At 41.9% G+C, this 20864-nt stretch overlaps 3 protein-coding genes across 3 annotated transcripts; 1 reads left to right on the top strand and 2 right to left on the bottom strand.

Moving 5' to 3' along the window:
• The first annotated feature begins 210 nt into the window (after positions 1 to 210).
• napsa (napsin A aspartic peptidase) lies at positions 211 to 12214 on the top strand. Its single transcript, XM_078269103.1, has 9 exons — positions 211 to 389; positions 735 to 888; positions 1744 to 1867; positions 4153 to 4271; positions 4437 to 4636; positions 4838 to 4960; positions 7491 to 7635; positions 9907 to 10005; positions 11014 to 12214. Exons 1-9 carry the CDS (start codon positions 322 to 324, stop codon positions 11173 to 11175), a joined length of 1194 nt encoding a protein of 397 aa, XP_078125229.1. The 5' UTR covers positions 211 to 321; the 3' UTR covers positions 11176 to 12214.
• A 1465-nt stretch (positions 12215 to 13679) lies between these two features.
• On the bottom strand, positions 13680 to 17298 carry mief1 (mitochondrial elongation factor 1). The gene is made up of 4 exons (XM_078269100.1): positions 17152 to 17298; positions 16838 to 17018; positions 15721 to 15992; positions 13680 to 15098 (listed from the first exon to the last, which is right to left on the bottom strand). Exons 1-4 carry the CDS (start codon positions 17296 to 17298, stop codon positions 14259 to 14261), a joined length of 1440 nt encoding a protein of 479 aa, XP_078125226.1. The 3' UTR covers positions 13680 to 14258.
• Positions 17299 to 18013: 715 nt separating this feature from the next.
• On the bottom strand, positions 18014 to 19325 carry LOC144529801 (mitochondrial ribosome and complex I assembly factor AltMIEF1-like). Its single transcript, XM_078269104.1, has 2 exons — positions 19241 to 19325; positions 18014 to 18263 (listed from the first exon to the last, which is right to left on the bottom strand). The coding sequence occupies exon 2, from the start codon at positions 18224 to 18226 to the stop codon at positions 18014 to 18016; it is 213 nt and encodes a 70-aa protein (XP_078125230.1). The 5' UTR covers positions 18227 to 18263; positions 19241 to 19325.
• Between the last annotated feature and the right edge of the window lie 1539 nt (positions 19326 to 20864).

A 20864-nucleotide genomic window follows, 5' to 3' on the forward strand; every position in this document is an offset into this window, starting at 1 on the left:
TGGAGTTTCAAACATGAACACAATGTGTGCCTGTGTGCCCTATCATTCGCATTTCACAGTCACAACAGCCTTCAACTCGTGACCCTCCACAGACCTTTTGCACCGGTTTGTGCGGGGATGATGACCATCCTCCTCCACCAATAAGAACACCTTACGGATTATTTTTCCTCCAATCACTGAGCCACATGACGGGGAATACCGAGTAAATCCGGACATTGCCGAATTGCTTTCGCTGTCATTTGAAATAGTGGTCTGTGTTCAGTTCGCTCGTTAGTTGCGGAAACGATTCCAAAGTGTGAGTTATTTTTTACGAGGACAGAAATGGCACAACTGGCGTGTTTTTGTATCATCGGGGCGCTGCTGATAACACAAAGCTCCGCCATCTTCAGGTAAATACTGTACGCTGATATTTTGGCAAACTCTATAAGAGCTAATACTACATTTCAGCCTAAATATATCACGTCATTGCAACAGACAAATTGGCTTGATTGATTACAGTCAATGTATGCGCGCGCGTGTGTTAACTGTCTGGTATGTGCACATGTTTCCAATGAAAGTGTTTACTTGTGATAGTGACGCCAGTGCACTTGGCAGTTAGCCTAAATGGTAGCTTAACAGTTTGTACAGTCACACAATTTACATGAAAGTAGACGCAAGCGCTCTGTACTAGGGAGTTTCGAGTGCAAGGCGCACGTTGTGCCCGTGACATTTAATTCACTATAACCTCATTTCAGAGTTCCTCTTCATAAAACCAGAAGCCTACGCCGCCTGATGAGCGACAATGGGATGTCTCTGGAGGAGCTTCAGGCTTTAGCGAGGAGCACCGGAGCACCGGACAGCTCTCCCTCCCCCAAAGTGCCCGTAGAGAGGCTGACCAACTTCATGGATGTACGGATACTACGCAGTATACTTCATTTAGCAGTTAAACCCAGAATGTCAATAATGAGTCCTCCTCTCCCCCTGATGTCAGCAGCAACACACTGAGGTTAATACAAGTGTGTGAGTGCAGCCTTATTGGAGGGAGCCAGCTTCTTATAACCCCAAATATATCAGATGTAGGCCTACATCACATCACACTTCTTCACCTAATCCAAGAGTTTACTAGCTACACAAGTCAATGTGGGTGAAACAGAGTTCAATATTTAAGCAGTATTGCCAGTGAGAAACAGGAGGGAAATAAGTAAATATTATACCATGATATCATGGGTTGACATTAGAGCTTAGAGCTGGGCGATATGGAGAAAAATCAAATATCACAATATTTTCGACTAAATGCATCAATGTCGATACTGCAGTGATGGGTTGACTTTTGGTGTTTTCACTGTAAGTATAAGTTTAATAAGAGTTTTGATTTAAAAAGAAATCATCAATAACGTGGACACAATGACTAAGTGGGTAAAGGCAAATAATAAAACAGCTAGTAAGTTCATAAAATGACATCACTTTACTGTAATGCAGCCTTTAAAACCAGGAAAAGACACTTGTATCCTATTACTATTGTTACGATATCCAAAATTTAAGACGATATCTATCCTCACATATTGATGGCGATTATAATATTGATATATTGCCCAGCCCTAGTTGACATTTCTTTTTTGCCACTTTAAGTAATTGGAATAAGGTTGGAATCAAAAAAGGCTCTGCATTTCTTCCTGTATTTTAAGTCTTTTTCACTTATACTGTATATGTTATTAGTCCCAGATGTTTTCCAGCAGATCTCAGTGTTATGTATTGTCTCCTCAGGCCCAGTACTATGGGATGATCAGCATTGGCACCCCTCCACAGGACTTCACTGTGCTCTTTGACACCGGCTCCTCCAACCTCTGGGTCCCCTCCATTCACTGCTCCTTCCTCGATGTGGCCTGCTGTGAGTATGGGGAACTGACTCATTGAGCATGCTCTATATGTGTATCTGTTGGCTACCTCCTGGAAAATGCTCACTGTATTTACCAAGCAGCAGTGACTAATATATCACACGTCTGCTTCTTCTTTGTTATACCTTTTTAGAGTTAGCTTTTTACCTGAAGTATACGTGCAAACCTTTAGCTGTATCCTAGGGCTGTTTTTACTTCTTTAGTGTCATTACCATTAACTGTTGAGTAATTCTTATCCACAGGAATGTATATCTAACTTAACTTGTACAGTTAAGTGAGTTTTCTCTTTTTCTGGCATTATTAAGGACTGTCCTATTTTAAAAAGCTTGTAAAACCAAACCGTGACCTTTTTTTTTTTTTAAAAGATTCAAAGAAGCGGGCACATTTAGGAAATGAGTAAAACTGTGTTAAGACTCAAATAAATTCAAAGCCCTAATTCTTGGTAATAATAAACATTATTAATAGGACATTGTTTATTCAATGTATTAATTGAATGTCAAACAACTTTAAACATTCTAATATTAATAAATAGCTGGTATTTGTTACTCCATATAGCCTACAGCCATGGACATCGTATGAGAGATTAGCTCCTGAACACAAACATGTGAAATGCCCCCACCACATCTGATACTGACAAGCCAGCTACCTGCAAGTGGGCTGCCTCCTGCACACTGCCTGCGTGGCGTGAGCGTGTCAGCTGCGCGGCGTGTCCGTTTTTATTTCGGCTCCCATGTGAACAGGTTAGAGCTTGCACGCTGCCAGCGTGACACGCACGTCTCAGGCGCGGCTCGAGCCGCGTCGAAAAACGTGTGCATGCTAGAAATAGGACCGACGCTTATTTTTCACGCGACACGCGAGCGTGTTGGAAGCGTTTCCAGGCAAAATAGAATAGGAAAAGATGTTTATGTAATTTTGACACTAATACATTTCATAAATGACATTTTGATGTTTGAAAGTCTCTAGGTTTTGACATAAATGCAGATATAAATGTAATTTAATAAAATAATAAATAATTATCGATTTTCATATATTGCACCTGTCAATACAGACTGAAATATTCTGTAGCCTATTTTGCCGTCAATACTGCCGACGTTGTCTTTGCTGTAATCAAATCAGTATTTATGTTTATTTGATAGTGACAGTGGATAGACAGGAAAGGTGGGAGGGAGATGGGGGATGACATGCAACAAAGGGCCGGCGGTCGGATTCGAACCCGGGCCGCTGCAAAGGACTCAGCCCACATAGGGCGCACGCTCTTACTGGGTGAGCTAGAGGTCACCCCAATATTTATGTTTAACATGAAGTATACTACTACTAACTCTCTCCCCATATGTCGAACAAGGGTGATCCAAATCATGTAGCAGCGCCGCGTCAGACACATGTCTGGTGTGCAAAGACGTAGAAAACGCCACGCAGCCGCCACGCAACTGACACGCAACAGAACCGCCACGCAGCCAGTGTGCAGGAGGCCTTAGTCCGTAGCCAGCAAAAAACAACAATCAGATTCGAGGCGGGCCTGTGTAAACCCCCCAGTGTTGTAGTCGAGACCACCTAAACAGAGACCAAGTCATCACCAGGGTTTGAGACCTAGTCAAGAACAAGACTTTGAGGGTTTGAGACCTAGTCAAGACCAGATTTGTGTTAGACAGCCAGAGCTTCTTCTCCTGTCTCCTGCATTCACTTTCTTGGAAGTGTGTGTAAAGGGGGCAGGGAAAGGGGGCTTTACGGTTATTGTTATTGCATTTGCAAAGTTTTAACACATAGGCCTAAATCAGATAATGCACAGGCAAATTAGGGAAATCCCTGCAGTTGTGGTCTTGACCGGACTTTAAATCTCTTTAAAGCCTCTTTATCCGAGACCGAGACCTTGACCAACTGCCACTTTGCTTGTTTGCAAGCCATGATGTCTCTCTCTCTTTCTCATGGGTGGGCCAAATTCTCTGGGCGGGCAAAGCAGAGAAAGGGGAGGTAACCTTCCTCCTTATGACCTCATAAGGAGCAAGATTCCTGATCGGCCCATCTGAGCTTTCATTTTCTCAAAGGCAGAGCAGGATACCCAGGGCTCGGTTTACATCTATCACATATTAATGTTAAAACACATCATAAAGTGCAATTTTCATGCCATGGGACCTTTTTTAAGAACCAGTTTGAGTACTACAACACTGAAACCCCCTGGCTCTGTTTCAAACTGTTCATTTTGTATAACAACTAACGATCAAAATGAAAATGTTCAGATTACAAGGATTCAGGAAACCGATCGACTGTCCTCTCTCATTAGGGCTTCATCATCGTTACAACTCGAAGAAGTCGAGCACATTCGTCCAGAATGGCACACAGTTTTCCATCCGGTATGGCAGAGGCAGTTTGTCTGGCTACATCAGCGGCGACACAGTCTCTGTGAGTATGAGAAAACACCCACTCACATTCCCTCGCTCACTCACATAGCCACTTTTGTTTGACTGCATTCCTCAATTTTGGTGGTCACCCCATTCCTATCATTTCATTAGAGACTTTTTTTTTTTTTTTTTTCTATGCGCATTGACATCTCTCTCCTGCTTGCAGGTTGCAGGTCTGTCTGTTCCTGGCCAGCAGTTTGGTGAAGCGGTGAAGCAGCCTGGCATCACATTTGCAGTGGCACGGTTCGACGGGGTCTTGGGCATGGCCTACCCCTCCATATCAGTAGCTAATGTCACCCCGGTGTTTGACACGGCCATGGCTGCTAAGCTGCTGCCCCAGAATATTTTCTCTTTCTACATAAGCAGGTTGGTGTATGACAGCAGGAAGTATGGAAGAACAGGCTTTGGTTTTTATAAATATTATAATCAGCCAGCTCGAAAATTACTGCCTTCTGTATTAAACGTATTTTGCAACTGTGGGGTTTTCCCAGTTGTGAAATGAGTTGGCACATTTGGGCGTTTCTTCTTAACACAGCGAGGTATGCCTCTGTCCACCCTGACTGTTAGAGACCCCAAAGCAGCAGTAGGAGGAGAGCTGATGCTGGGTGGGACAGACCCCCAGTACTACACCGGAGACCTGCACTATGTCAATGTCACACGAAAGGCCTACTGGCAGATCATGATGAGCGGGTAAAACAAACCTTTTTTGGCTACATTGTTACAAGGAACAGAAATAGAATAGTGTTGTGTTCGTTATGGTATGATGCATTCCTTTTACCTGGTAATTAAAAAATAGTATTTTCACTGATGTGTGAAAACTTATTCTTCTGGTCAGTCTTCACTTAATAGAACAAACCCTATTTCTTCCAAATATGGTATGCTCATGAATATTTAGATGAAATGCGCGCTGATTGGATTGAGCAAACCATATAGAAACACATTGGAGACGAGACAGCAGGTCTCATATTTCAGACACTATTTTGTCGGGCTATTTCGTTATTAAATTCACTTCTGAGACTTTTTTAAGCGAGAAATCGACTATATAAAGCTCAAATATGGGCCGTTTTACGAAAATTTATGGCTAATTGCAAATTTGGCAAGACGTGTCGGACTTTAGCTAGGTGCTCCACACAGTCTGACGAGAAAGCGGCAACCTCCATACCCAGTGAAAGTCACCGTTTCCTTGGGTACTGAACTACTGGAATACTCGGGGCTTGCTGGCTGCCAGCTGCCGGCATAACTAGAGTAGCTATATTTACAGTTTGAATTTCGTCACGCCACTTATATAACATCTACCCCAAGGTCTTATAAAGCTAACAATGGTGTCCGATTTCAATTTCAGAGGAATTCTAAGAGGAGACTAGCTAGCTCTCATTGATGGAGCCTGCGGCCGAATGGAGCTCTATCAATGAGACTCGCGGACAAGAGGCGTTTATTTCCCCGATCGTTTGTTTAAATAACTCAACACATTATAATTACACACATAAGATTAACTGGAACCTGTGGTAAGAGATTGCTGGCGTAACAAGCTCGCTGACCGCGCTCTCACTCACACACACCGGCCATTTAGCAGGAAGAGGGGAGCTGCAGGCCCTGGAGCTCTGTCAGGGCAGCGGCGTTTCGAGTCCATTAACCCAAAAAACGGTGACTTTGCGTGGGTATGGAGTGCCGTGGGCTGCCAGCCGTGACGGAGCTCCATCTACCTCACAGCAGGCCGGGGTCTGTGAAGGAAGGCAGGCCGGCGGCGAGGCAGCAACACAGGCAGCACCGGACGCTGAACTCCGACACTCAAAATTTGCAATTAGACATCAATTTTCGTAAAACGGCCCATATTTGACCTCTACACAGTTGATTTCTCGCATAAAAAAGTCTCAGAAGTGAATTTAGTGGTAAAATAGCAGATTAACAATGTATACAATTTCTGATATCTACGTGACCTATTCAGAAGACTAAGTTGACCTCAGATCAGTGGTGTAGCCGATGTAAATGTTTGGGCGTGACAAAGATAGAGACTAGAGCCAAATGAGGAGGAGCCGCCGAGTTGACGTCAACTAGGCGGCTCGTTAAGATTTGCCCGTTTTCAGAGGCAGTTTCAAATTGTGAGATTTGCAGAGGAAAGAGGTGTCAATGGGATTTTGAGGTTCTATGTATGTCCTAGTTACCCACTAAACTGTCATTATACAACTATGACAAGGTAAAATCAGTTTTGCATTCAATCACCCCTTTAACAATAAAATGTAAATGTGGGTCAAGACAGTTTTTTTAATGTTTATCGTGGGGAGTCTGGAACATCCACAAGGCCCTCATCTTATCTTAACCTCCGGACACCCAGAGCCTCCTCACACAAAGTATGCCAAGTGTGATCAATTCCCAAATCATACATTCCTTAATGTAATGATAATACATTTCTGCCACGGGTGCATGCATAAAAAGTTAATTACTCATAAAAAAATCGTGTCCTTTGGATTGCTTAAAATCTTAATCTTGTTTAAAGGAGAAATCCGGCGCAAAATGAACCTAGGGGTTAATAACACACGTGTACCGAGTCGACCGTTCTCTGGGATATGTTTTCACGCTTATCGAATGTGACCAGTTTTAGCGCAAACCGCTAATTAGCTTATAACGCTAGTCATCAGGGCACGAGGAAAGTAAAAAGAAATCGTTATTTCTATACCACTAACAAGGCTCAAAATAGCATCACACTTCCATGGTAGCATAATGAGGGTCCCTACGTGTGTAAACCGAAGCATTGTAAACTTTGTAAGTGTACAGGCAGTTTATTAAAAAGATAGTTTATAAAGACTACCGTTCACGTATACAGGCGGGCGCCATCTTGGGAAAACGGTCACGACCAGTCGAACGACGAACGCTGTGCTTGAGCTATGTTACTGGTTACTGGTTGCACGGCGTTTGTCGTTAGTGGTATAGAAATAGCGATTTCTTTTTACTTTACCCGTGCCCCGGCGACTAACGTTACAAGCTAATTAGCGGTTTGCGCTAAAACTGGTCACATTCGATTAGTATGAAAACATATCCCAGGGAGCGGTCGACTCTGTACACATGTGTTATTAACCCTTAGGTTAATTTTGCGCCGGATTTCTCCTTTAAAGGCTGCACTACAGTAGCACAACAACACATTTCTAACAGTTGGTAATAAACATAATGCCTCTTGTCTCTCTGCCTCGCCCTGCTGCTGCTTCCTCACTAACCTGCCCCGCAGAGTTGAAGTTGGCAACCAGCTGACTCTCTGCAAGGCCGGTTGCCAGGCTATTGTCGACACGGGAACGTCCTTGATTGTCGGTCCTAAGGAGGAAATCAGAGCGCTGCACAAAGCCATCGGAGCTCTGCCCCTGCTGATGGGAGAGGTAGAGCTGACACATCAACAGAGCTATTTGACCAAAGACATGACGCCATACAGTGTGTGTCCATCATTGTCAGCGTCATTTCCACGCTTCCCATTCATTTTGTATGAAAGGGCTTTGGAGAAGCGGGGCGTTGAGTCGCCCGCTCCTCATTTGCATAAAGTGGAATCCAGCCCGCTTTATGCAAATGAGGAGCGGCCGTCTCGGCTCGACTCCACTCAAAAGCTGACGAAAATCTTTTAAACTGACCTTTGTCGATCTGAAATAAAGACAGATTCAGCAACTGCACGGCCTATTTCTCGCTTGAAATGTTTTCAGAAACACGTTTCGGTGAACTATTTTCGTAAAATAAGAGACCGGATTCCAAACAAGCCGCCAATGTGGTCGGTTTTGAAATCCGGGAGCAGACAGACCCACGTGACGCGTTCGTCCAATCAGCTATACTATTAGTCACACTTAAGTCGGATTTATGTTTCTGCGTTAAATCCACGGCGTTGGTACGTGTTGATACAGACCCTACGCCGTAGCGTGATGTGTACCTCTCAAAAAATGTACAGTAACTGTATGTCGTGGCTTCGCAGACCGCAACAACTGATTGGTCGGCTTGGCCGTGGCTTAGTAGCGTTGCATTTCCCCTACTCATTTAGTATGACGCCACTCACCTCGACTGGTTTCGCACGCGATATTCTCAGTGCATTACAATCATATTTTATTGTTTGGTTGGTAAACAGTGGTAAATGTCATTGCGTGGTTAACCAGTTAACCAGTTAACTTGTCTGCCAACAGTCCATCAGAAAAAAAAGAATTGATAGTGTTGGTTAGAATTAAAAATGTTACTGGTTATACAAAAACAAACAAATTAGGGCTGTCAAACGATTCATTTTTTTCTTAATCGCGATTAATCGCATGTTTTATCACATGATTAAAATTCTATTATTTTGCATTTCAGAACTGTTTTTAAGTACATATTTACAATGGAAAGCGGTTATTACCAGTATATCTTGATTGGGAATCAAATTAATGCAAAGAAAGTTGCTTTATGAACTTGACTTTAAGATTTGTATTTATCATTTATTTACTGTAAACAAAAGAAAAATGTGTGAATCTGTCATTATTGCACAATTCAGAACATGCCAACCGTAGTACGTCTTTAAGACCCGGGTCCTCTACGATGCTAACAGGTCTGCAGTTAGTTGCCACCCATTTTGCAAGAGCTGTAGTAATCTTTTTGGGATTTGGTTTCATCCACAGGTCGGCAAGTAGCACTCTCCAAAAATAGTGCTTTGCCTGAGCCCGCTAGCGTCAACCGGAGTCACGTTAACTGTACTATGCTTAGCTCGTAGGTGGTAGCTCAAGCTTGACGTGCTTCGGTGATATTTTAATTCAGCTTTACACAACGTGCATATGGCTTTCGACCGGTCTACTGAGCCGTCTGGGAGTTTTGGAAAATAAAAAGCGCCATTCAGAATTGTGTTGCTGCGGTCTTTCTCCATCATGCCTGCAGCCTGCAGCAGCAGGATGTGATACGAGGAAGTATGGCAGCTTGATGATAAGTAAAGGTGCGGCAAAGGGTCAAAATAGTAGCCTAGCTAGGTTCTAGTGATTTTAGAACAGCTAAGGAGCGCTGTTAGGCACGACGCGAAGCCGAGTGAAGTGTAAAATAAATTAATAAATGGCGGCATGCGAGTTAAAAAAATAAAAAATAAAAAATCAAAGGGCCGTTATGCTCGGACCTTTTAATCGCATCGCGATTAATGCGTTAATGCTGACAGCCCTAGTGAAAATCTTATGCTGGGAATTTATTTCTCCCACCCACTAAACATGTATTAAAGCAACACCAAAGCACTTTTCCTATTCGGTCCCCTTACAGGTTGGATGCAGAATTGTCCTTTACCGCTGTCGTATGTCTCATTCGAACTACAGAGCCACTACCTCGATCTGGCAAACTTGCATAGTGTGGTTTTAGCCGATAGAGGGCCGCAAAGTGAATGCAGAAGTGCCGTTCACCCTGTTACGAGTTGATGAACCACTGAAACGATTTTGGAAACATTCTTTTAAGGTACAAAAGAATCTTTGGTGTTGCTTTAACACTTAAGATATATGGTGCTTATGGTGAAGGCATCCACTAAATGTCATAGGTCATGTTATATCTAGACTTCCTCTTAATATTGCACACCTCCAAAAGCTGCATCTTTGACTCTGCTGTGGTTTGATAAATTGTCACGATCTTGAGATCATTTCAGTATGTTTTTCCCTCCTCTCCTTCCCCTCTAGTACTTGATTGACTGCAAGAGGATCCCATCCCTCCCCGCCATCTCCTTCAACATTGGAGGGAAGACCTTTAACCTGACTGGAAAGGATTATGTCTTGCAGGTAGATATTACTCATTTCATATGGATAACATTCACTTTTATTTTGTCACTGCCAGTTATTTAAACCAATTCAAAAGGAGGAGTGTACTTTTTCTTAGAGGTAAATAAGAAGAGATCATCTCTTTGGAAGAGATCATGGTAATATATCTAGAATGTAATGCAATCCAACAGCCTTGCAATAAACCCCACCATTTGTAAAGGATAAGTCTGGGGATGTATTACATTTTCTTATTGTCAACAAATCCCATGAATGTACCAAAACCAGCAATGCATTGGTCCTTTTTTTTTATTTTTTTTTATTTTAGACAGCAAATGCCCAATGTAGCTTATTCCTCTGCGCTGTAGAGCTCAATTGTTATTGTATTATAAAATGCATCAATGAGTCACACCATTGCATTGTGTGGCATGACCCTTAACTGATAAACATGGCTGCTGTAGTTTGAGTCATTTGGGGTTGTCAATACTAGCACACAAAAGGTAGTCTCCAACAAATACTATTTAATCCAGTTTAAGTCATGAGTCAACAAGAGTTACTACTATAGTTACAACTATAGAGTATCGCCAGCCTTATCCCTTTTTTAAATGTTCAGTTTTTGTTGATTTATCTGTGTGGTCATTTGATTGGTGTATTGATCTGCATCATATTGATAGGGTTCTAATATTGTATGGCGATAGGTTTGGAACAAAGCATTGCATTGGCTTGCAATATATTTTACAGGTGTATTTATGAGACTTTGAGTTTGAATATTGCTATGGATGCAGTCACTAATGTTTAAAGGACAGGTTGACATTTTTTCGAGTCTAATTTTTCCATGTACAATGAACAACATATTGGTCGCTGTAATTGTTTCGACTCTCCATACGGAAGTGATCAAATGGTGACAAATGACTCTTTCAGTGTACATATAGGCATGTAAGTACTGTCTTTAAAAACAACTTTGATAAAAGTGTGACCCTGTCTTGAAGATATGCTCGCAAAACTGAATTTTTGTTTTTGCTTTTGATGCAGGAATCTCAGATGGGTAGATCAATCTGTCTGTCAGGCTTCATGGCCATGGATATCCCGCCTCCCGCAGGGCCCCTGTGGATCCTGGGAGATGTATTCATCGGGAGGTACTACACTGTGTTCGACAGAAACGCCGACCGTGTGGGGTTCGCCCCCGCAAAGTAGATTACTGAACTCTTGTTTGTGTGAAATATGTTGCATTGTTCTAATGGTTGTTTTGACTTTTATGTCACACCAAGCAAAGCTTAATTTCATCATCAGTGTTGCGTTATTTCATTTGCAGCAATCAAAAGCACTTAATGGTTGTTGTACATCACTGCAAGACCTGGCTTGCCACATGAATATATCACTTAGAATGTTTATATGAGAAAGTGGCTGCTGATGCAATATTAATAGTTTAGATGTTTTGTGTCACTGAACAAAGGCACTGATGCACTCAGTTTCTTGCATGTGTCTGTGAAGCTGCTTTCAGTTTATGCTTCACCTTTTGATATGGCAGGATTCAATCAGAGCTATGCATTGTGCGCGTTTGTGTCGTTTTCATTTTTGTAATGTTTGGGAACAAATGCAACTTTTTTTGGGATGTAATCATTTGGAACATCTGACCTACATTTCCAGCTTCCAATGTATCTCAGCATGCTTCTCTTAATATGCCTTTAATTGTATTATCAAAACTCAATGAAGAAAGCTTTACATTTATTTTATTTTTTTTTCGAAATTTTGAATGGATGGGTTTAGATTGTGATCTGCCATTGAGTGTAAAATAAGTTTTTCACACTGCTCCCTTTGAAAAAACAAAAATAAACCTACAGAATGTTATTTGTAACATTTAATGAAGTATACAAAGTGCTGCAACATCCATCTCCACTGCAAAATTACACAGCATGCAACAAAGCATATGGCTAGTATGAACTCCACAATGTAGAGGTAGTGATCTACTTTGGGTTTTTGTTTTACAATAACATTACAAAGGTGGCACAGTGACTTCCCTTCCTTCAGTACAGCAGTCATTGGTGGCATAAAGTAGGTCTGCAAAGTAAGACTTAATATGCAAACAAAGAAGATCTACTGTGGTTTCATTTTTATATATCAGTACATCCAGGACTTAAGCACAATAAGTGGTACTTTACATGTTTAATGGAACGGAAATAAATAGTCTGCTCTTTTTTTGGTTACAAATGTACAATAAATACAAAAATATTCACCTGTTTCTCCGTTACCTGGATGATTAACTGAATGCACAAGAGAACTAAACAACCCTTCATATTGTACACAATACAAACAGTGGGCTGGGGATTGAGAGGACACTTGCTCCATGTCACTGCATTTTCTTTTCATTGTAAGGCTACAAGTGAGAACAAAAAGCATTTCATTATTTTGGACATCACTTTAGGATGTCATTTAGAGAGAAGACACAAACTCCACTTGACAGTCTGGCAGCTATTGCTGTAATGACTCCACCTGCTGTCACCTGCAATGAGTAGCAGGCTAATCTAGCGTCAGGATCCTCTGCTATCAAAGCTGCTTTTATATAACGGAAGATCTGTGAAGAGATCCCTCTCTGCCAGATCATGATCTATAAGAGATAAGCACCTGTAATCTATTAATATACACATTGTCCTGGCAGACAGAAGCAGCCTGTGAATAGTGATCAGTACAGGTGATGTGTTGTTGGTACACTTCATGTTCAGGGTCAGGACTGACCAACAGCATGGCCTGGTGTACTCCACTAATCCATGTCTGGCTACCTATTTTAGACAGACTGGGCACCTATAATGTAATCAGGGCTTAATGTGGACTTAAAACATGCACTAGTGTGCATACAAACACACAGTACTGAAACTACAGAGGTGACAGGCTCAAGGCTCTAACTGCAATCAGGCCAGGAAGTTAATACTGAGACTAATTCACCAAATGACAAACATTAGTACAATGTTTTTAGCAGTGTGTTGTTGTATTCAGCCAACGGTGCAGGATTTGAAGTACCCACGTCAATATTAAAAAGGTTATCATTTAGAGGAAAGGGGATCTAAATTGGATTTTAAATGAAAGCGAAAACAAGTAGACAAAAGAACTTTGAGTGTCCTACAGAGATCCTTTTGACCAACTTACTAACATTTTGAGTGCAAAATAACCTGTGTTGGAAAAAATTAGATAAAGCATATCAGACCTGTGTACCAATGTAACAAATGGCGAGACTGAAGAAGAAACCACCTTTTCAGAACAAAGGGCAGCTCAGTATTAGACAAGTCAGTCACATGGAAACAGTCTCCGTTCTCGCCTAAGTAAGTGTATGAGAAAATGGAGGCGCTGCGTTGTTCAGACTTCAAGACTCCATAAATGGTAGTATGTTCGTGTGTGTGTGTGTGTATGTATATATATATATCTATCTCTCTCTTTTCATCAGATTTATAGTTAAATGGTGCGAGTTTGAATTACAAAGAGACTGCTTCTAGATTAAGTAAATATAACACATGCAAGCTGCACACATTCCAATCACAGCCTAATGTCCGTTTTCACAGATCCCTGGAAACATGGACAACATCATACATCTTGACCGCAGCCACTGTATTAATGAAGTTCTTACAAAACATTCATTTCAAACTGAATATCAAAACACTAGCAGTACTTTTTATAAGTACTAACAAAAAGGAGCATGAAAAGACAGCTTGTCTCCTTAGGCCGATATGAATTTATTAGCTTTTGGGTTGGCATACACACAATCAACATTACACTCTGTCCCTTGACACAGTGGCTTGGACTTATCTCAAAATAGAGTATACAACATTTACCTGCATTGGACATGTCCGTCCTAAAACTCCAACAAGTTAAAAATAACATACTGTCTTCCCCTTCCATTTTAATATGATCAACCAATGCAAAGTACAATCCCTATAGTCCAATGTATCAGGCTCTAACAGCACGTTTACTCTTAACTTCATTAATACAATGGCTTTAGTGAGAGCCATGAACGCCAATAGGGCTTTGCGTGATCACACCACATACAGCTTTCATGTCAACACTCTTACAGATCTCAACACTAAGTAACTGCTACCGTTTGTATCCCATTTTCTTACTGGTGGCATTTAAGACTGAAGAGGACGAGTGTTTGAGGACAGAGGACCATTCCATGAAGTTGTTTTTTTCCCTTCAGGAACCTCATCATGACTAGGTCACCATTGCCCAAAAATCAGTTGTTGAAATTTGAATGCCACGTTGCCGTTTAGTGACGTTATTATACGAGGTTGTCAGGGTTGGGGCGGCTGTGCCACAGCAGTTCTCAGCAGTCCCTCGGGATCTGAGAGGGCGCAGTAGAGCGTGTATCCCAGCTCGTCCACTTCTTGTTCAGTCAGCTCACAGAATAAGTTAACTTTGGGGCTGAGGGCACATTGCAGCCTCCCGGCCTCTAGGTGTCCCACTAGCGCTCGTAGCAGCTGTAGGAAGCGGTCGGCCAGCGCTTCCCGGGTCCAGTCGCCTTCTTTTTCGCACAGCAACAAGATGGTGTTGGTGAGTTGGCTGGCGTTGAGTCGGTGAAGGGCAGGGTTGAGCTTGCACACGGCCTTCGCCAGCTTTAGGCAGGCGCACCGGCAGCCTCCGTCCTCCTGGTCCAGGGCCCGGAGTCGCGCCGTCTCAGCCACACGGAAGCTCTGCCGCCACAGGTTCTCGTGGCGCTCTGCAGCGAGTCGATGTGGTTTGGCGATCAGCGAGGTTCCGTCCTCCATCACAAGTAACGGTAGGAAGTCCACGTACAGTTTCCGGTCCGTCTCGTACTGCACCTCCAGGGTCAGTGTTTCTGAGGGAACCACAGGGCGAATGATGTAGTCGAGGACGCTCCCTATAGCTGGCCAGTTGATGGAGCCAGCCACGAGCTTGTCAAAGACCTCGAGGACTGATTTAGGGGAGAGGTAGCCTCCGACCATGCAGCGGTCCCAGTAGCTGCTGTTCCGCGGGAAATACTCCAAATTCTCCCTGCGGACAAGCCAGAAACCCGGGACATTCATGATGGTGTCCTCCCCGGGTATGGACGACCACAGGTTCTTCTCCAAGATAAGAGGCACCATGAGCTGGGCGTGGTCCGCTGTCACCACCTAAAAGACGGAGGAAGGGGATTAAAATGAAGAAGGCACAGCAGGTTCTCTTTTCTCAAAATGACCTAACTATTAGGAGTGGGGAAAGAAATCCTATGCATGGGAATTTTTTTTTCCCCCCGACAATTTTTAGAATTGGTTCTTTTCCCTAGAATCTGTATTTTTTTTACCAATGATTCACCTAAATATTTTCTGTTTCTATGGTACCGCTGACGGCAACTACATCATATCCCTTTCTAGCAAAACAGACGGAAAGCAGAAAATACATGTTATGTTCTTCTTTACAAATGAAATAAATAAAGGGACGTGCATTCTTTTTAAAAAACAATACCTTTTTAGAAATATCGTAGATACATCTTCTCTAGAAGTGTTTTATTCAACTCTTGTTTTTGTTAAAAAAAAAAAGGAAAAGAAAATCGCAATACTATTAGAATTGCAATAATTGAAAATCGCAATACAAATCTATTTGGCACCCGTGTATCGTGAAAGAATCAAATCGGGACAAAAGCATATCGTCCCAGTCCTACTAACTATGTTGAGAGAGAACATTTTTATATTTGGCTCCAAGCTCAAATTAGGACTCTTTTGTCTAAAATAGGACCAAATGTAAGTAGCCTCTGACCTGCAGGTCATCATACAGACTGCCACTCAGGTACATCTCTCGGAGCGGCATGTCAGGCAGTTTGGCATGAAGGAACACTCGGAGTTCGGCGCAGATGTCCAGCGCAGCCCTCCTAGCCACAGCCTGCTCCTCAGTAGGGATGTTCACATTATTTTGGTAGAACTCCCACAGATGTTCCTGCAGGGACAAACGCATCCGGGCCCGCAGGCGGTCTGACTGAGTGGCACCGCTGCCTCCCACAGCAGCTCGACCCACAGCCCTCCGCAGACAGTCTGAGGAGGTTAGAAGCAATTGAAAGTTAAAATATCTTCCCTCTTCCACCATTTCAAATAATGACTTTTGGTGTGTGTGTGTGTTAAAAAACGGTAAAAGGTCAAGTTAAAAAAACAGGAGAGGTATGGGTGTGTTTTCAAAATATGAATCTACAAATACCAAATGAAGGTGCTTCTACAGTATCTGAGGAATTATAACATTAAAAGTAGAGGTGTTGAAATTAATCAAATAACCGATGCATGGAATCGTGGACATGGACGATGCTGCATCGATAATCGGCCGGGCCATAATCGATTATTTCTGTTTACAATTGAATGTAGGCCTAACAACCTCTCTGTTTACATATTTTGGTATGTTTTGCACATTCAGGAAGTGCCATGTGCTCAGTGCTGTAGTTTTATGTATCCAATTTATTTAGTTTTAGCGCACTGCAGAACGTTTTGTTTTTGAAGCTTGAAAAGCTACGAATTAAATATCCTATATGGCTTTAATAGAAAGAAAAAAAAATGTATTTGATGCATCGAGATATCGAATCGAAGACATGATAATCGTAATCGAAAGATCAGTGAAGATTCACACCTCTAATTGAAAAGGTTCAACTACATCATATCAAACTAATACAAAACAGCTGGATGACCAACTACTGCACTACAGAGAGCCAACACCCACTGTAAAGGAAGAGCAAGAATCCTCCAAATAGGCTGTCTGTCAACAGATAAAATGACAGCTGGCTGAAAGTCTAAACAACAAAATATGCTGGTCAATACTGCATTATATGACACGAAAAAAGACATGAGACAATGAAGTGGGACAAATTTAACTTCACTTTTAAAAGGGCACTAACCTGGTTCAAAAGCATGTGAGGAAGTAGGCAGAGACTGTAGAGACCTGCTAACTGTGGACTTCATGTCATGGTTCAGTACCCGTGGTGACGAACCCATCCACGCGGGCTCCTCCCAGCTTCTCTGTCCCGTCGGCTCCATATTGGTGGGGCTGGTGGGAGCACTTATTGCACGGTCATACATCTGCACAACAAAGAACTGTGAGCACATTGTTCACGCTGCCATGTATGCTTAAGTAAGAGCATTGTTTTTTCCTTTTGTCGTACATGGGAGTGAAGAAAATAAACAGTTGGGAGATACATTGCTTCTCACTTACTCTTTTGACAGCAAGCGTTGCAATGCCGAGCATGGCTGCTCCTCCCACCCCCAGCACAAGCTTAGCATTGGAAAGCATGAAGTCAATGGCTGTGCCAATCCCATTGTCATCTTTCTTCCCTTTACGGTCTCCATTCACCCCTGCCATCCTTTCACTGAACAGAGGAGATAAAGAGAGTAAGACAGGAGGACACTGACAGGAAGCGGATAAGGACAGAAAAAGCAAATTTTTTCTGTTGCTGAGCTTAGAGGCACTGATTGAATATTGCACTTATAGGAGGAAAATCTATGCGTAGCCACAGCAAACATGGTCTTATTCATGACCTGTGATCTTTGCCTTATCCTACACTACAGGGTTCATACGCATTTTAACCAATACTTCTCGGCAAATTTCCATGACTACGTATTCCTGAAAATGTCAGTCGACATTATACAATAAGAATAAAAATCTGTGTTAAAGTTTACCCTCAGGGGTTTAACAATAAAATGAATGACAATGTATGTGGTTCATAGTGGGATTCGTAATATCACGCCCCGAACAGAACGGTGAGGTTAGGACGACGTGAAATACATTTATTAATCACATATTATTATGCTGTGTTAAAAAAAATTCCAAAACTTTCTGGGTCTTTTTAGGTTTCCAAAACCTTTCCAGGCCTGGAATTTGCATTTTTTTTTTAATTCCATAACTTTTCCAGGTTATTTCAAAACGTATGAACCCTGACACTAAATAGTCCACCATTCCCCACAAAGAATGTCTCAGATCTAAACATTCGCATTGCTGACATAAAGAGTAGTTTCTTATATGCAAACCCACCTGGGAGATAAACCTCCAGACGACCTTTAACCCGTGACCCGTTCCCCTACATAAGCCCACCCAATCGGCTGTTGAGGAAGAACTGGCCCCTCTTCAGTGCGTCCTCCTTATCTTCAGGTACCGTCAGGGCTTGGCAGCGACGAAACTCGCGAGCCACGGCACGACGATAGTAATTGCGGTCAGTGTACTGAAGTTGACGCCCTGCGCGGAGCAGCGCCCGGTACAGCTCCAGCACGGCACTGCGAGACCAGCCGCCCATTAGGGAACACACATGGAGAGGGGGGACACCCTGGCACCTGGGACAAGGAGAGAGCAGAAGTTGTGTGATGAAGGGAGAGACATTAACAGATAACAACGTTGCATCATTTTTTTTAATTTTTTTTTTTTTTACTGAAATGAGTTTATATAATAAATAATAGAAAGCTCATGTGAGCGACACATTCTGGTCATCATGCTGGATCAATGTTCATGGAAGGATGCGACTGGTAGAAAGAGTCACAGATAGTATGGGTGGAAAAAGAGAGAACAAGAGTTTGCTGCTGTAGTTTGAAGTTTATGCATTACACTTAGAAATTATGCAAAAGGCTCCCAGGGAAAGCTACCTGCCTTTCACTCTTGGTTGGTTACCACTCTGTTCTGAGTTATTATAGTAGTATTTCAGATGCAAAAAGCGAACATCATCCCACAGCGCATCCATGACCAATGCAGCACATATTTTTGTTCAGTCTGTCTCTGCCTTGCAAAGAGTATGGTCATAAATAAGATTCACATTAAGAGCACGCCACCTTTATGCTAATGTTATGTCAAAACAACCTGCTCCTTTGCCAGCTTATATTCCGTCTGTGGCACACATACAGTCACGCTCAACATTAGCTAACGTTACTGCCTCTCAGGTGCAGTGATAAGGGTTCGCTACGGTTAGCATTAGCAACCGTCCAAATGTGACCAAATGTAACACCGTGGCTCACTGTCTCCCTAAATTTCCAATGACTGTTATGTGACCATTTCCTCTACCGACTGTACAATAATGGCATCTAAATCTACAGAGGTTCATTTGTCTTCAGAAAATGGCTGGCTCAACGGAAAGTCACACATTCGCTCACTCTTGACTAGCATTTTAGCTTAACACGCTAACTAGCCGTTAGGCTACAACAGCGCTGACCTTACCTTGAGCCAGCCTTATTGATAAGACAAACAATCGTAAAAATGTGCGGAGGATAAAGTGGAAGCAAAAACACAAGTACAGACAGCAAAAAAGCACGCGCAAACCTACGTTTCAGAAATTAGAGCAAAGATATGTCTTCAGACAGAGGCAGCGCTCTGCTCAAGCCGGGAGTCAGATTCGACAGTGACAAACGGAAACAAATACTACTATTCACATACTACATCCGGGTTATTATATATATATTTTTTTACTGTATTTATTAGTATTACCTTATTTTTTTTCATGATTTAGTTGCCGCATGTGATAGATCTTACATGATGCATTCAAGAATTTTGGAAGTTTGTGTGTCTCTATCACATCACTCATCTCTATTTTTTAATGATGTTATGGTTATTTCTGTTTTTTGCTATGTATCAATAGAAAAGATAAAAGATAAAGTGATGGAAAAAAATGATCTAGACTGAGAGGGGTAATGTCATTTTTTTCTGAAAACAGATAGTCAGCCCAGGATAAAAAAAAAATTAATAATTCTCTCTAAGTGTTATTTATGGTTCACATGAAATATCTATATATCCCACTGGAAAGCAAGATAATTACAACAAATTAGAATCTATAAGAGATAAAGTGCTACACAACTGAGCATCCTGCACTGTTTTTTTTTCTATTTTAACCACACAGATGTTGCCAGATGGTATTTCTGTTCAGATGTCATATTAGGTGGTTTCTCCTTGAAGTTATAACTCCACTATGCCAATGATGTAAATGGTTTACAGGACAAAATGTGTGTGGTATAATTGTGCACACCACAATTGTGTTTCTAAATAGTCGCTCAATCAAATATTCGTCAATCAAACATTCATCAACATATTTGCAGTGTTGGCCCTTATGGTGTTTATTTAATTTTCATTTATTTTTTATGGATTTTATTCATAAACATTGTCTTGATACTTAGATAGAATAAATGGGACAAACCTTGAAAAAGTTGAGTTTCAGGTACAGTGGAAGCCTTTGCAACGTTACCTTGGGAAAGGGTGATGAGTTTGGGGAGGCCGACATCTTCAAAGCATTCTTTATAAGGTTAAAGGTGAACTGAGCCATTTTCACTGAGATTGTACAGCATTAATAAAAACGTCCAAAATATATTTATAATTCAAACATTGAAAACTGACTCCCTGTAATGTCAGAGTGTTGATAGAACTGGTGACCCAACTTTGCAGATCAATGCAGAGTTCAGCCACTTTCATCACATTGCTCAGGTATGCATGGTAAATTGATAAGTTGTTGTACACTGACATTGATCAATCAGGTCTGTTGTCATATTAAAGACTAACTTAACATCAAACTGAAAAGATGTTTTTCACTGCCCTCTCTGATTGAGTATTTCAAACCTGTTTCACCTCTGACCACATCAGCAACACTGATGGGTGTAGTTGTGTCACCAGGTGTGGTCACAAGTGTGTTTTCCTTGGTGAAACAAACTAAAAAAAGAAAGAATAAGTGTGCTTTGGTGTACCTGTTACTGCATCCAGCTGTGATGTCATAGGGCCCTGGAGTACACTTGTACATCACTACAGCAAGGTTAGAAATTAAACCACTGGAAGTCAGCAAAAACATATTTTCAGGAGGTGTTAAGTTACTCTTTAAATAGTTGGTATACACTGTGTAATGACCTTGTTGTCCTTGAAATCTGTTGGCCAGAGACCATGATAAATATCTTTACCAATCACACTCT

This window comes from Sander vitreus, chromosome 15 (assembly GCF_031162955.1).
Source record: "Sander vitreus isolate 19-12246 chromosome 15, sanVit1, whole genome shotgun sequence".
NCBI lineage: Eukaryota > Metazoa > Chordata > Actinopteri > Perciformes > Percidae > Sander > Sander vitreus.

Excerpts from the sequence above, each read along its gene's own strand:
- napsa (XM_078269103.1), top strand. The coding sequence starts at position 322 with ATGGCACAACTGGCGTGTTTTTGTATCATCGGGGCGCTGCTGATAACA. Across the intron at positions 1,868-4,152 it reads CTTCCTCGATGTGGCCTGCT|GGCTTCATCATCGTTACAAC; the intron begins GTGAGTATGGGG and ends CTCTCTCATTAG. Across the intron at positions 4,637-4,837 it reads TTCTCTTTCTACATAAGCAG|AGACCCCAAAGCAGCAGTAG; the intron begins GTTGGTGTATGA and ends CCTGACTGTTAG.
- mief1 (XM_078269100.1), bottom strand. The coding sequence starts at position 17,298 with ATGGCAGGGGTGAATGGAGACCGTAAAGGGAAGAAAGATGACAATGGG. Across the intron at positions 17,019-17,151 it reads CAACGCTTGCTGTCAAAAGA|ATGTATGACCGTGCAATAAG; the intron begins GTAAGTGAGAAG and ends TTTGTTGTGCAG. Across the intron at positions 15,993-16,837 it reads CTCACATGCTTTTGAACCAG|ACTGTCTGCGGAGGGCTGTG; the intron begins GTTAGTGCCCTT and ends TAACCTCCTCAG.
- LOC144529801 (XM_078269104.1), bottom strand. The coding sequence starts at position 18,226 with ATGGGCGGCTGGTCTCGCAGTGCCGTGCTGGAGCTGTACCGGGCGCTG.